The sequence below is a fragment of the Electrophorus electricus genome, chromosome 22, assembly GCF_041902795.1.
Source record: "Electrophorus electricus isolate QZ-2024a chromosome 22, ASM4190279v1, whole genome shotgun sequence".
In the NCBI taxonomy this organism is placed as follows: domain Eukaryota; kingdom Metazoa; phylum Chordata; class Actinopteri; order Gymnotiformes; family Gymnotidae; genus Electrophorus; species Electrophorus electricus.
This window is the reverse complement of record NC_137518.1, coordinates 18,207,401-18,222,997: the sequence shown is the minus strand read 5'-3', so window position 1 is coordinate 18,222,997 and position 15,597 is coordinate 18,207,401. Positions and strand designations below refer to the sequence as shown.

Here is a 15,597-nt window from a genome sequence, read left to right as displayed (position 1 = left end):
CTGCTGTTTGTGCCATACGACGGCCCCTTGACCCCTCACACACACACACTCACACGAGCAGCCTGGGAAGATGGAGCACTCCAGCAGCAAGACCAGAGAGAGAGCGAGAGAGAGATGTATGCAACAACGCTCAGGCCTCTGTGCACTCTTTAGACCAGAGGGGAAACCAGCCCAAACCACATTTAATCCAATCATGGGCACCTGCAAACACAAGCCGGCCTCTTCCTCAACACACACTCTTCATCAATAGCCAGCTTTGTATCTAGCTCTGGGCACAGGCCAGGGAGCAGAACCCCTCACATCCAGTGGACATGAGAGCGTGCCCACATGCGTGCGCGCACACACACACAAAGAGAGGCTCTCTGGTTTTGCACCCTAGTGCTGTTAGGATTAGAAAAACAGAGTTGGAGTAAAGAGAGGGAGGAAGAGAGAGAGGGAGAGAGAGAGGGAGGGAGAGAGAGAGAGAGAGGGAGGGGGAGATGCGCTTTAGAGTTTAATTGTAACAGTAGAACAGTATTATTTTCTAATGCTCTCAAACACTGTAACCCAGGCTTTGGTAACACAAATGAACCATTACTGCTCATGCCAATAATGCACCTTGAACTGAACTGAGAGAAAGGGGGTCAGAATTCAAGCAAGAGGATTCACGCGATGTTCTTCTCAGATGTTCCGTCTACCGAGAACTAAAAGCCCTCAACTGAAACAGCAGGACACACATACTAATCAACGTCGTCACAGAGAGGGAAGAATTCACCAGCTCTTCCAGCAGAGGAGCAGGAAAACCTCCTCCGCTTTACTACAGGAGATCAACCAACAGAGCTGATGCAGAGATGCGGTTCCCCAAAAAACACCCTCTCTCTCTCACACACACACACACACACACACACACACACACACACACACACACACACACGCACTTAGCCTCCCACACTCCGTCCCAAACACACCCTCCTAAACACACCCACCCCCCACGACCCCAACTTGTGTTTGCAGAACGCTCTTGATTGGACTAAAATGTACATATACACATCAGAGCATCGTTGTGATTGACAGGAAGGGAGGGGCCACCCTTCCTCCCCAGTGCAGGCCAGGCCTCCAACCTTTTTAAGAATAAGATCGCTTTGTGTTGTCTGAATTTAATTAATTTAAAGATCAAATGATCAAATTAATTAAATTAAGATCTACCAGCATTACAAGTGTTAGACCCAGGCTGCACTTATACCTATAGCGTCCAATTATGGACAACATACAACTGGTACAGTAACAATTTCTTGGCTGATTTCATCTTTGGTTTTGAAGTCTCTTAACAAGTAGTCCTGTCTTCCATCACCCTTTCTCCATCTGTGAATGTTTTCTCCGTGTTGTGCTTTGGGTGGATAACATGAAAAGAAGCCTTTTGCGATGCTTTGAGCTCTTTTTGTGATTTAACTGAACTTCTTGGAGGATACGTGTCCCTGAGTGTCAGCTGCATTGTTGAATTATGGTGCTCTAAGTTCTCTCTTTTGGGCAAATCTCCAGTGTTGACACAGGCCATCATGCAAATAGTTTTATCCTTAACCGTGAGGAACAAAAGCGTCACGCTCCAACTTCAGACGAAAGGTGAAAAACACACACACACACACACACACACACACACACACACACACACACACTATAGTTATAATAACGCTATTACACTAGCTATACTAGTGCTACTAGTGAGTGCAGGGCTGGGGGTGTGAAGCAAAAAAGGTGTTGGGTGTGGGGGTGGCTCAGTGGTTACAGTGCATGACTAGTAATCAGAAGGTTGCCAGTTCAAGCTCCACCAAGTTGCCACTGTTGGGCCCCTGAGCAAGACCCTAAACCCTCAATACTCATAATTGTAAGTCACTTTGGATAAAAGCGTCAGCTAAATGCAATAATTGAAATTGCACAGATGCACACACAAATGCACTTTTATTTAACTTAAACTAAAATACATTAGTATTGTCCTGCATTCTTACTGTCGACTGTGGGGAACAGCACAGACCCACCACATCAGGGCAGACCCACATTTGGAATGTGATGGAGTAAAGTTCACCCAGGCAAAGGAAAACATCACTATTAACTAAATAGGAGGTCTGAAACACACACACACACACACACACACACACACACACACACACACACACACACACACACACACACACACGCACGCATGTGTACAAACACGCATGCACACGCTCACACGCAGATACACACGCATATGTGTGCACATATACACATGCACGCACGCACACACACACACACACACACACACACGGCAGCTCAAGCGATCAAGTCGTAACTTGAGTTTGAGGGAATGTTGCTGAAATACTGCACATTATTATTGCTCCACAGTGGGCAGGAAATTCCCTTGTTGAACGTGCCCCTCCCCACAGCTGAAACCTGGGCCAAGGGAGTGTATGAACTCAGACACGAACCGAAACATCTCCAGCTGTCAGGAAGGCCAGGATAACATCTGGATCCGATAACATTTCACCTGTCAGGGACATGACTGACCGCACTTCCGGGTACTGCTACCATGTAACACCTGAGCAGCTAAATTACTAATAAGAAAGAAAACACGCAAGAGAAATCAAGACACAATGGTGGATATTCAATTATGTTAGTCCTCATATGTTAATCAGTGAGTACTTTAAGAATATTAAAAATTCCATCCCGTGAAAGTGAACACGTGTTAACCCATTTGAGGATTCTCACTGGTTTTCCAGAATGCCACAGACTGTTGTCGGAACAGTCACATCATATATGGAGCTCGAGATGTCATAGATCCTAAAAGCACACAGGTGTGACAGAAAGGATTAGAGAGTTGGGAGAAAACTGCAGCCAGTGGGGCAGTGAGAACCCCGTGGCTCTCAGCACCATGTGCACAGACTACATTAATTAGCTTGACTGTCATCTGGCTGACCTCAGATCAGTGAATAAATAAGTAAACTATAAGTAATAAAGGAAAATAAACATGGTAGATTTGCACCTTTCCCATTTCCGCTCTTAGTTCATTCTCTCTCTCCTAAAGCAGGAAAGAAAATTCCAAGATTTTATTCCTGTAAAGGGTGGAAAAATATTTCAAAGTGAATTCCAGAGTGTTCCTCTCCAGACTGGGATATGATGAGGGCAGAGTTTCGTGACCTACATTCATGTTGGGAACAGTTCAAAGGAAAACTCAAAACCCACATAAAGCTATAGACTATCATACCCCCCCCCCCCCCCCCCGGCGTGCGCGCGCACACACACACACACACAGAGATGCTCAGAAATTCAAACAGGAGTACGACGACCAGGAGGCCTCAGTCAATGCTCTTCATACACGCCCCCACCCTAGAAGGATGCCTATACTAAAACACACTCCTGTGCTCTGCAGTGAGCTCAGTAACCTGATAACAATAATCAACTTTAATTAGGCTGATGCTGTTGCTCCTGGAGTCTGATACAACTCATCTCACTATCGCCTCGATGCCTTATGTTCCCTTGGGGGTGTGTGTGTGTGTGTGTGTGTGTGTGTGTGTGCACGCGCATCAGTGAGTGTGAGCTGCCTTCATATGAAGTCTCCTGTAATTATATACCAGGCCCAATCAACACAGCTACAATGCCATCATGCTGACTGTGATTATGCTGCAGTTTGAGACAATTTCAATGATTGGAGCAGATTAGTACTCAAACAGGCCCTGGGGTTGAACTTCGCGCTGCTTGTTTGAGATGCCTGAAGTCCAACAGCAGGTGTTTGTGTGCAGTAACGACATCGCAAACAGCTCTCAGGGCCTAATAGGGGGTCGCTTGCCTTATGTTGACCCTTGGAGACAGCCACGTTGCCCGGGGCACCAGGTGTCATGGGAACAGAATCAGAATTCTCTTCCACCTGAGCTCAGACAAACATGGCAACACTGTGCACTCGGCAGGGGGTGGGATTAACCCGGCCTTACCGAGCAATCAGGACACAGACACCAGGCTCTAATCAAAGCTCATCGGAACTGTGAGCAGGTTGCGCCTCGGACAACACCGTCACCCAGCACTGAGAATAAAAGACTCCAACATAAGTGCAGAGTTCTGGAAGAACAGAGACTCTACTGAGTCCAGCAACAGAAATGGACTTGGGCCTGAGCAGCTGGAAGTTTGGACATGTGAGCGTGCTAATGCTAAACCGTAGTTCTTTAGAGGAGTGCGGGAGCTCACTCGCTTGTGCTTCTTTATACAGAGAGCAGTACAGTGAAAAGCTGCCAATCAAACAGACGAGAGAGAAGAATGTAAATGCATCACAGGGGAACGAATGAGCTGCAGGAGGCGGGGCTTGTCTGGTAGGGGTAGCGGCAGAATGGGAGGGGTGGTTCCTGTTTCCTTCTGTTTGACCCTCTGCAGGACTAGAGCCTAGTACAGCTTGAAATGAAAACCTTACAAAAAAGACCAGCAGCACAAGGATTTAACACTATTTGGACTTATGTGTGGTGTTTGTTTAGCACATATGTGTGTTGCATACTTGTGTGTGTGTGTGTGTGTGTGTGTGTGTGTGGTGGCTTAGCACCACTCCAGGAGGTTTGAGCTCCAGCTGATTATTATGGGATGCCCCACAAACCCAAGCCGCTCTCAGAGACTGAGAGAGAATAAATGTGCGACCTCCCACTAAGACGACAGCTTGTCCCTTCACTACCTCACAGGGGTGTGTGTGTGGGTGTGTGAGGGAGGGTGTGTGTGGGTGTGTGAGGGAGGGTGTGCGTGAGAGGAGAAAAATTAACATGATCTGATGCTTTAGCAAAACGATTCAGAAGGTTCATTCAGGGTGTGTGTGTAGTGAAAGCTTGACAAACGGATTCACTCCTACGCAGCAGATTCATCCTGCTGCTGCTTCACACACACGTTTAACATTTAAGAAAAAATCTCTCAATTAGCATTATAGAGTTAACTATCACATTACTGTAGTGAGAAAATTAATGAGAGTGTGAGAGGCAGCTGTGCTGCTGGATGAGATGTGATTATCTGCTGTCAAAGATCCACCATCATTTCATTTCTCCCTCTGCCTCCATCTCTATTTCTCCATCTGTCCAATTCTGGCTCTCTTGCAGACTTTTGCTTCAGTGTATGTTATCAAAAGCTTGCAAGGTCACCCCCCCACCCTAACACGCACGCACACACACACACACGCACACACAGGCAAACCTGCTTCCAGTGAGGTCATTTATTTTCATGTATAGTCACTCAGTGGTCCACACTGTGTCCCTTGAGAAGTTATGTCTGCTCACACACCTCCCCTCCTCCCCATACACACACACCCTACCACCACCCACACAACCCCACCCCCCACCCCCCCCAACACCTACACAAACATCTCCACATTTTAGTAGGACAGGCAGACAGACACACTCATGCAGACAGAGAGATATTCCTCACCTTTTTAGCTGATTATGAGATGTGTAAAGGACAGGCAGGTTGACCTGCGTGTCCCTGTGAATGGGCATATTAACATACCAAAGAGACACTTGGTGTGACCGAGACGGTCCCTCAGGAGGCTAAACGTGTGCCGGAACTGGTGAGCTGGCTCCTTGCTCTGGCTGCTAGAGCACACATTTACCACCTGGAATATGCAGGCCCGAGGCCAGATGTGCTCACTGTCCTCTGCAGGAATAAACTATTCAAAAGGTCCAAAATGGAAGGAGCCACGAAGCACAAGGAACCTTGTGAAGAAGTTCCGCCCGCTAGCTTAGTGAGGGAGAACTCCCCATACCGGGCATGCCACAACATTCTGTCCACTCACACACACACACACACACACACACCTTGGTCACCTAACGTGTCCACCAGGCAGGTCACAACACCCTGCAGCTTGCCACCTCTAATTTGACAGCACCATGTGACCACACACACAAACACACATGATGTCATGTCCTACTCATACTGACTAATGGAGTAACAGGTCTGAGAGTCACTGCTACTGTGTGAAGAGGAAAATCAGATCAGACCCCCAGTACACACAGACACACACACACACGTACCTGCTTCCACATCACAGGGAGACATACAAATATAGCACACAAGTATCATCTACTACACACTCTTGAAAGACTGAAAGACAAAAGGGTGTGTGTGTGTGTGTGTGTGTGGAGGTCGTGAGTGTTGCACAGATCCTGCAGGTCAGCAGTCTCTGGATGTTCCTGCTTAGACAGACAGACAGACAGACACACACACACCTCAAAATGGGTCCTGGCTGCTATCCTTTTAACCCCCCCCCCCCTTCAAACTGCCCCCAGCCACCCTCAAATACCCCCAGCCCCCACCTTGCATTCTGTCCCCCCCAACCCCTTCTGTCCTCTGCACAAAAGGAGTCCCCCTAGTCCCCACCCATTATGCATTTCTCAAGCATCGCTGGGGTCACCATGACAACTCGCTGCTTAACAAAGCATTTCTCTTAGCTATTCTTTCATTCACAGCAAGAGAGAGAGAGGGAGACAGAAAGAGAGATGGAGTGGGGGCAGACACAGACAGAGAGAGAGAGAAATAGATAGATGAATAGAGAGTGAGAGAGAGACCTTTCCAATAGAGGGCAAGAAGAGTGATAGCAGGATGAAATGACACCAGAGAGAAAAGAAGAGGACTCTGGTGAACATGGACAGCAGACCTGAAGTGAGATCACATGGGGGAGGATTTCTCACATTCCAGGAGGGGCTTTGACTAATGACCCCAGAGGAGAAATGAGAGTGTGCGCGAGCGAGCGAGAGAAACAACCAGCTATTCTCAGAATGTACACCGACTCATGCTGGCAACTTCAAATCCAGCTTTTACATCAAAGCAAAAACCCCACAAGTCTGAGTTACTGTAACGCCCGACACTTCACAGGCCTGTACAGGCCGATGTGCTACTAACAATAACTTCATCTGAGTTTTAACGACTTTACCCAAGAAACGTGAGCTCACAGAAGCTGAAATCCGAGTGCAAGCCGTCCCTTTCATTTGGCCTGAGCAGGCTAAGGGGTCAAGGGCTGCCCTGGGGGGTGGGGTCCTGCTCTGCCTCTCCGGCAGGGCTGAAAGGAAGCAGGGTGCAGAGATGAGCTGATCACTCACCTCCTCATATAACAGCTTGAAAAATTCAGCATCTTTAAGGCATCTCTCATCCAAAGACAACTAGACATTTTTAGCTACATTTCAGCTGCAGTTTTTCCTTTAATGACCACGACACCCTAACCCTAACTAAATCCAAAATAAAGTGGCAGCCGATCGAGAGACTCAAGCCAACCTCAGTTTTGGACCCCTCATCTCAGCCCAGAATGCTGAGTGAGTGAATTCTGGGTTGTTCTTTTGCTGTGGGTAATGGATTCCTAGGCCAAATGTTCCATGTCATCAACATGCTATTGCTGTAGCATAATGGCAACTATAACAGCAGAGGAATGGAGGCCCCATGCCCTTCTCATTCACACACACACGCACACTAACTATTCAGCCATATACAACCCGACTGGCCAGTGTGTGTGCACCTCCAATTCAAAAACCAGTGGAAGATCCAGAACACTGAAGGCTAATGGCAGGCTATCAGCACGCATGGAAAGCCCAGATGCTTTTCACGCCTGCCCAAGGACACAAATGCCAGTTATAAATTTAGATATCTGATTGTGGAAAGGACAGCCTGAAATCTTCCACTGCCTCCAAAAAAGAATCAACCGAGGAAGCATTAAAATGCAAAGGTTTTGTGTGGCGATACACGTTGGGGTTTTTTACTAAGGTATCCGAGGAGAAAAACCGGTGTAACAATAGGGGTTGAGGGTTAACAGCAGACAGACACAGGGACCACGAGGGTAGGGTGTTGAAAATAGAACGTCTGACTCTACCCAGAGCAAAGCGACTACACCCAGAGCCACTATGTAGGAAACAGGCAGGCTGAGTCTGCCATCCTGTCCAATTCTGACGTTAAAGCATGGAGTCATTTAGGCTTTACCCTTTAGTTCCAGCATGAGCAGAATACTGATCAAAATATCAAAATACTGATTAAATCGAATAGAGATTACAATGCACAGGCAACCCCGGGTGAGTGAACACTGGGTACAGCACCGTGGTCGTCCCCTCATGTCTACCACATCCAAAACCCTATATGCTGTGTGTGTGTAAGTGTGTGAGTGTGAGTGAGTGTAAGTGTGTGAGTGTGAGTGAGAGACAGAGATAGAGAGCAGAAACTGTCACGGACCTGAAGTGCTGAACTCTAGAATTACTTACCATCTATGAATAAATAATCAAAAATAAACATAATTAAATTAAAAGCCTACAAGGCTTGTAGCCTCATTAATTATAAAAAACAGAAACCATGCCATCTACATCCATAACCACTCCATCTACTTGCATAATTCAATTTTTAAAACCCCAGTTACACTGAAGCCACAGCCAAGATCAGCCATAACCACAATGGATATTAATCCATTTTTATCTGCAAATTATCTGCAATATTCTGAGCAAAACCAATACCATGGGCTCTAGCAGAAGATAAGAATGTATAATGCAAAAATATTTAAATCTCTATCAAATTGTTTCTATACTAATTAAGCCCCCTTTTCTCTCCTTCTCCCTTTACACCTCTCTGTCTCGTCTCGTCTCGGTCTCGTCACTCCCCTCACCCACCCTCCCTCTCTCAGGTCCAGGGCCGTTTCTGAAGTGGGTTGTGTAGTGTGCAGGTACTGCTGTGGAGCGGGTACGTATAATGTGTAATTGGCACATTCCTCTCACAGGAGGAAGAGTCGTCTCCGTTTTTCTATGACGCAGCTGAGGGTCCATTAGTGTCATCTTCCCAAAGACCCCAGTTTTTGAGTTGTAATGGGGGGTGTATTTAGAAGTGACAGATTTATCACATCACAATTAGTCTCTATATATCCAACAGGCATCATTGGCAAGATTATATTAGAAGACGTCTGAATTACTGTCTGCCTGGCATTTAATGGGGGAAGCGGGGCATCTGTCATCACACCAGTTCTCTCCAAATCTCTCTATATTAAGCCCCTTCCTTCCTTCAGCAGGTGTGAGGCGGGCAGTGCTTGCAGCTCTCTGATTGGTCAGCGCTGAGACCCAGCTGTTGCTTCTGACTGTGGCCTTATCCTGATCCAAGCGTCCAAATCGACCTGCTCACATCTACTTTGTCTGCCCCCCCACACATACACGAGCACACAGTGAGTTTGGGCATCAACAGGACCTTCAATAGGCTAACTTGTGCCTCGGCTCAGCTCCATCCAGGTCCAGGGGCCTCTCACACGCCACTCAGCAGGCGTGTTTCAAAGCAAGGCCTCCGAGGATGGCTTTTGTCAGAATGGGAGCTACTTCAACCCCTTCTCTTAGCCAGAAGCACTAATGCTAATGCTGCAAACAATGTAGAAAAGTGGCAGTCAATTAGCACGACACAGATTAACCTCCCTAATGGCCTTTGCTACTGCAAGCTTCTGCTGGAAAGAAGAAGGAAACCACATCACGACTTCGCTGACGTTCAGATAGTTAATGAAAACGCTGAGATTTGAAAGAGCCAGTGTAAACGCCAAAAGACACCAAGTGGATCCAAACCCCTCACTTCTCAGTTGTGAGGGGAGGGCGCCCAATGACAACTATGGTCGGATTTATCACATTTTTAGAGCTGCACTACTCAGCAGAAGATATAACACTCACGTGCACAGGTTACTACAATTTTTTCCTGACCGTCTTGTCAGGTGGTTGTCTCACAACCACCTTCACATGCTGCCGTTCTGCTCCTTTCGTCTTTTGGTGTTTATCATTAACGTAGCGCTGAAGCTATAGTGTTAATCTAGGACCAGTTTCCGCATTTCATTCTCCAATGAATGCAGTCACACAGACAGCAATACTTCACCTCTGCTTTTGCTTGTCTGGTGCACCATGACTCCTGCACTTTCACTCCTGGTCTTAGAAGAACATTCACACACCTTCTGTAAAGTTAGCCAAAGATCAGAAGTAAAGATCTTAGCTTGCTGATCTAGAGTCAGCTCATTTTTGCCCATGTAATCATAGTTGGATTATGAAAAACAAAGCCTGACCCTAAAACAGCACTTTTACTCCAAGAAATCCAATAAGTTAATTGCGCACAGACCCCGAATGTGAATGACACTTTACAGCCACAATAAATACCAGCTCTGACCCACAGCACTTCACAAGCTTGGAGAGTGGGTTGTATGTGAACTCTCCAAGTTGGTTTTCCACAAAAATACCAAGCCTAAGCAGTGGGGTTTCCTTCTCAAAATCCTTCTTTGTCTAAGGCCAAACATAATCTGTATACATGCAGCAGGTCTTTAAGGTTATGTAACCCAATGCTAATCCAAGGCAGAGTTCTTGGACAGATCTAACATAAATTGGCATGTAATGGGTTTCTCTGTTAGACGGAAGTAAGTGGTCCAGACCCGTTGAAGCGCGATGGCCCCTGGAGACCTCCGCCCGAACACTTAATGGCCTCTCTCTCACACGGGCCGCCATTTTAATTCATCACTACAAGCTACCTCTTCACAAATCATATCTAACTACAACAGACATCTGTACAAATAACATCCAACACACCTACAGCATCCCACAGATCAAGTGATGCAGGTCGTCAGTAGAAGCTACATTTCAAACCACATGAAAAATGACCAGTGCTCAACTGAGCCAGCATGTGCTTACACAACATATGCAACCAGTTTCATGCCGCCATTGACTAACGAGAGAAAAGTGTGGGTCAGCGCGCAGAAAGGAGGACAGACTCAGCTACGAGAGCAGGAGGAAACGAGGCCATCTGCCTCTACCTTTCAGCTCAACCATGATGACTAACAAATGGAAAGTCCAAAACACACGACTGTCGTGAAAATGGGACAAAGCCTTTTTGGAGGCATGATAAGGAAGTTCTCAAATAACACATCATCTGAAACACTGGATAAACTAATTATGTCAGAAGCGTAAAGGAAAATGATCCATCTATTAAAGGCATACATTTGATCCGTCTTTGAAGTGTTGATTCCTAAATTAAGTTATGCTGTTATAAAAATGGCTTAAGTGTACAGGAAAATGGCCTCAATGTACAGATACATATACACACACTACTGGACACATCTCTCTCTCTCTCCCTCTCTCTCTCACACACACACACACACACACATTATATATTACACCCTTTACCTGAGACAGAAATCCTCATGGAGGCCTCCAATGGTCGGTTGTTGTCAAGGGCCCGGCTCAGACGGATCTCTCCGGTTGTCCGGTTCAGAAGCAGCAGGTTCAGCTCATTACCTGCCTCAAAGCTATACTGCAGCTGGTCAGACACATCCGGATCAAGGGCTGGGATCTGGCCTATCACTCCAGTTGGGAAGCTTTTGGACGTGTCTGTGACATAGTTGTTAAAGATAATCTGGAAGTTCTTCAGGATCGGCACGTTATCGTTCTTGTCGATCAGCTTGATGTGGACGGTGGCCCGGCTGACCAGAGGGGCAGATGTGGCCTGAATCACGATTACGTATTCGGGGCGAGTCTCATAGTCCAGGTCCATCAGCGCGGTAAGCTCGCCTGAGAAGATGTCAAGCTGGAACACCTCAGGGATGTTGCCCTCAACAATCTGGTACATGATCTGCGCATTGCTACCCTCGTCAGGGTCCGTGGCCGAAATGTGGGCTACAACCATCCCGATGGGGCTATTCTCCTCTACGAAGATATCGAACTCGTCCTTCTCAAACACTGGCGGATTGTCGTTCACATCCAGGATAGTTACCTGAATGTCCACAGAGGTTTTGAGGGCAGGGATTCCTTTGTCCACTGCGAAAGCTTGCAGGTGGTAAATGGGAGTGTTCTCACGGTCCAGACGCCGGAGTGTGCGTACAATTCCTGATGTGGATTCGATGATGAAGTCACCATCACCATCGTCACCTCCCTGGAAGGTGTAGAAGACACGGCCGTTCAGGCCGGAATCGCGGTCCGTGGCAGACACCTGGACCACGCTGGTGAAGGTCGGAACATCTTCCATAACTGAGCCCAGGTAGCGGTCTCGCAAGAACCGGGGCAAGTTATCATTAACATCATTTACCAGGATCTCTAGGTAAGTGGTATCAGATTTCTGAGGTATGCCATTATCGCGAGCTGTGATAGCCAGAGTATATGACACCTGGTCCTCATAGTCCAGCTCCATTTGGGTTGTCACTGCGCCTGTGTCCGAGTCAATGCTGAACTGCGGAATGCTGTCGTCCATGAAGTACGTGATCCGTGCGTTTTCACCTGTGTCCTCATCAGTGGCGCTGATCACCACGACAGTGGTGCTGACCGGACGGTCCTCGTTAATATTGACGGTGTAGTGCGAGCTCTGGAATACGGGCCGGTGCGTGTTGGCGTCTGTGACGTTAACAAAGACCTTGGCCATGTCAAATCGCGTGCCGTCAGAGGCTGTGACGCTCAACACGTACTGCCGCTCCAGTTTGTAGTCAAGTGGGAGTGCCAGTGTGATGAGCCCTCCACCACTCTGGCTAGTGATGGAGAAGCGGTTCCGGGTATTTCCGCTGGAGATCTGATACGTCACCACGCTGTTGATGTCCTGGTCCACAGCGGACACGGTCACCACGCTCGTGCCGATGGCGGCATCCTCGTTCAGACGCATGTAGTACGCTTTCTGCGTGAACTCCGGGTTGTTGTCGTTCACGTCCAGGATGGTCATGCTGATGCTTGCGGAAGATGACATGGCGGGAGTGCCATGGTCCCGGGCCTCCACTCCGAAGCCATAGAAGTCCATGCTCTCTCGGTCCAGCTCAGCCACAACAACAATCCACCCCGTGCTGTTATTTATCGTGAACGGGAAGTTCGCGGTCGTCTCCGTGAGCCGATACTCCAGCCGTGAGTTATCTCCAGAGTCTGCATCAACTGCTTGGATGTGTATAACAGAGTATCCGACCGGAACGTTCTCCAGCACAGTTGCCTGGAATGGGGTGCTGACAAAAATCGGAGCGTTGTCATTAATGTCCTGCACCTGTATGGTCACCAGGCCAGAGATGTTGGAGAGCGGCGGCCGTCCGCCGTCCTGAGCTCGGATGCGTAGCGTATACTCCTTACTCATCTCGTAGTCCAGCTGGCTCACCAGGTCCAGCTTCCCTGTCTGCGCGTCGATGTAGAACTGTCCTCTGGTGTTACCGCTCATGATGCTAAAGTGAACCACAGCATTACCACCCTGGTCGCAGTCTGTGGCGGTAACCTGCAGGATCTCGGTGTTGAGCTGCAGGTCTTCAGCCACCTGCACGACATATCGCTTCTCGCTGAACTGCGGCGTATTGTCGTTGTCGTCCTCCACCGTGATATGCACAGTTGCCGTGGCACTTCGAGGAGCTGGGTCCCGACCTTGGTCGTTGGCCTCGACCAAGAGCACATAGGACTCGATGATCTCTCTGTCCACAGTGCCACGGGTCCGGATCACGCCAGAGCGCGAGTCAATCTCGAAGGCGTTGCCTGAGCCGTTGCTGTTGAGGATGCGGTACAGGACGTTGCCATTGGCAGGGGCATCTCCATCTGTGGCACGGACCGTGAGCACCTCATAGCCGATCTCTAGGTTCTCCCGCACACTCTCTTTGTAGTCCTGTTGCTCAAACACGGGGTCGTGGTCATTTGTGTCACTCACGGTGACCGTGAGAGTGGCCATTGCTGTGCGCCGAGGTGTTCCATAATCGACAGCCGTCACTCTGAACACGTGGGTGTCCTTTGTCTCTCTGTCCAGCTCCTCAGCAGTGGACACTAAACCACTTAATGGGTCCACAGCAAAGAGGTTATTAGAACGACTGTCAAACAGGGCCTCGATGAAGTATTCCAGCCTGCCGGCCTCTCCCTCATCTGGGTCTACGGCTTTCAAAATAACCACAGAAGTCCCAGCCGGTTTATTCTCTGGAACAGTCACTTGGTACATGGGGGGCTGAAACTGGGGGTTGGTGTTCGTGTTTCTCTTCCTCCTGCTCAGCAGGCCAGAGTCGGACTGTGTCGCCACTTTTCGCAGTAACCGCTCTAGGTAACGCTGTCTGAACGCGCCCTGACCCACGCGCCAGCGCACAGACATCCCCGCGCGCTCTTGGACTCTTCCCATACAATGCAGGTCAAACTCCAGCAGCGAGTCGCGCTTCAAACAGAGCGGCGCCGAAACCAACAACTGCCCATCGGAAAAGTAAAAAGCAGAAGTACCGGTTACGTTACAAAGGACAGCGCTCGGAGTGCGAATGAACGGAAACAGGTCCCAAACGCGGAAAAGAGCGGCGTTCGCCTCGCGGCACTCGGACACCGAACCGTGAGAATTTAACAAACTTAGAATTTCCATGTCCCATTTTTCTTCGCGCTTGCGTCTACTTACGCAATTCCTGCCATGGACATAAACACTGTAGTGACTGGTCATCAGATGCCTGAATCCGGGGGCGCCGCCTGTGCAGTCAGCAACAGTGTAGATGGAGAAAGGGTTGGAGGGGAGCGAGCCGCAATGCCAGGAGTCCGACACGTACACGCTGCCCGCCGCGGCATCCACCGCTAGAAAGGTCTTCGTGAATTTTGGAGCGATGACCTGGTCCAAAGTGCACGTCTCGCTCCTCTGCACGCTGGTGACCACCGTCCCTGGTCCCGCGTCTCCGTTCATATGTACAACGCGACAGTCCAACCGAGATGGGAGTTTCAACCACCCGAAAACAAAAAAGAACAAATCCCACTTCATAGCCAACATTGTTAGTAAACACTGTTGTTCTCCCTGATGTCTCTGACCGAATGCGCTGCAGCTGCGTTTCAAACTTTTCCTCTCTTCACTCTCTTTTGTTGAGACGCATCCATGCCTGTTCCTCACCGCGGCACAACTGTGAGAGAAACCGCCGTGCACAAGGTGGACACGCCGACAGCGCCGCTCCACTCGCTCGTTAAAATGGCTCCCACAGTGCTCTCCCACAGTGTGCTCCCACAGTGCGCTCCCACAGCCCGAGGCTTCGCACTTACACCCGGTTCAGTACGTCTGGGACCCTGCAGCGCACGAGGATACGGGCGGCGTGTTGGGGAGGTGACGTTACTTACAACTTTGCTGGACGTGTGTGTGTGTGTGTGTGTGTGTGGGGTATCATACTGAGAATTGGGTTACATTTTAGGAAAACTGCTTTAAGGGGCTCGCCTAACTCAAGGTGATGCATGAACTCATGCCACATATCTCACTGCAAACAATGGTGGTGAAAAATAAACCGGTTACTATTCCTGCATCAGAATAAGATTATAAAGAAAAATGAGATATGCAAATGAGGTAAATACCTGTTTAAGACCTCAACTACGAGACCATGTAAATGTGAAGAATGTGCATATCTGATACAAAAACAGTTACTTGCCCCATCCTATCTCATTATCAATGCCAGAAAGCAGAAGTCGGAACCCTCATTACCATCTAAGAACAAAAAGAAAGTGAAAACGGTAATTCGGTAGCTCATTAAACAATTCTGCAAATAGTTCGTTTAGCGACGCAGCTGCATGGCTTAAGTTGAATGGCGCGCTGCTGCCCCCTGCTGTTCGAGTTCGCGACTACCGAGACGGAGCGGCAGGTGCACATCAGCCGCAGACCTACGCGTGCGCCCTCAACGGCTCTTGGCAGAGGACACATCCCAGTTTTAAA

General features: G+C 48.6%; 1 protein-coding gene across 2 annotated transcripts in view; it reads right to left on the bottom strand.

Annotated features, from left to right (window-relative positions):
* Window positions 1-15,373, bottom strand: part of celsr2 (cadherin, EGF LAG seven-pass G-type receptor 2) — a 52,695-nt gene extending 37,322 nt beyond the window's left edge. Inside the window, exon 1 of one of the 2 annotated variants that reach the window (XM_035520543.2) lies at window positions 11,130-15,373. In XM_035520543.2, the coding sequence (XP_035376436.1) occupies window positions 11,130-14,676 (3,547 nt within the window). In that variant the 5' untranslated portion in view covers window positions 14,677-15,373. The remainder of the gene's footprint in view (window positions 1-11,129) is intronic. The other variant, XM_035520544.2, reaches the window with a different exon arrangement.
* Between the last annotated feature and the right edge of the window lie 224 nt (window positions 15,374-15,597).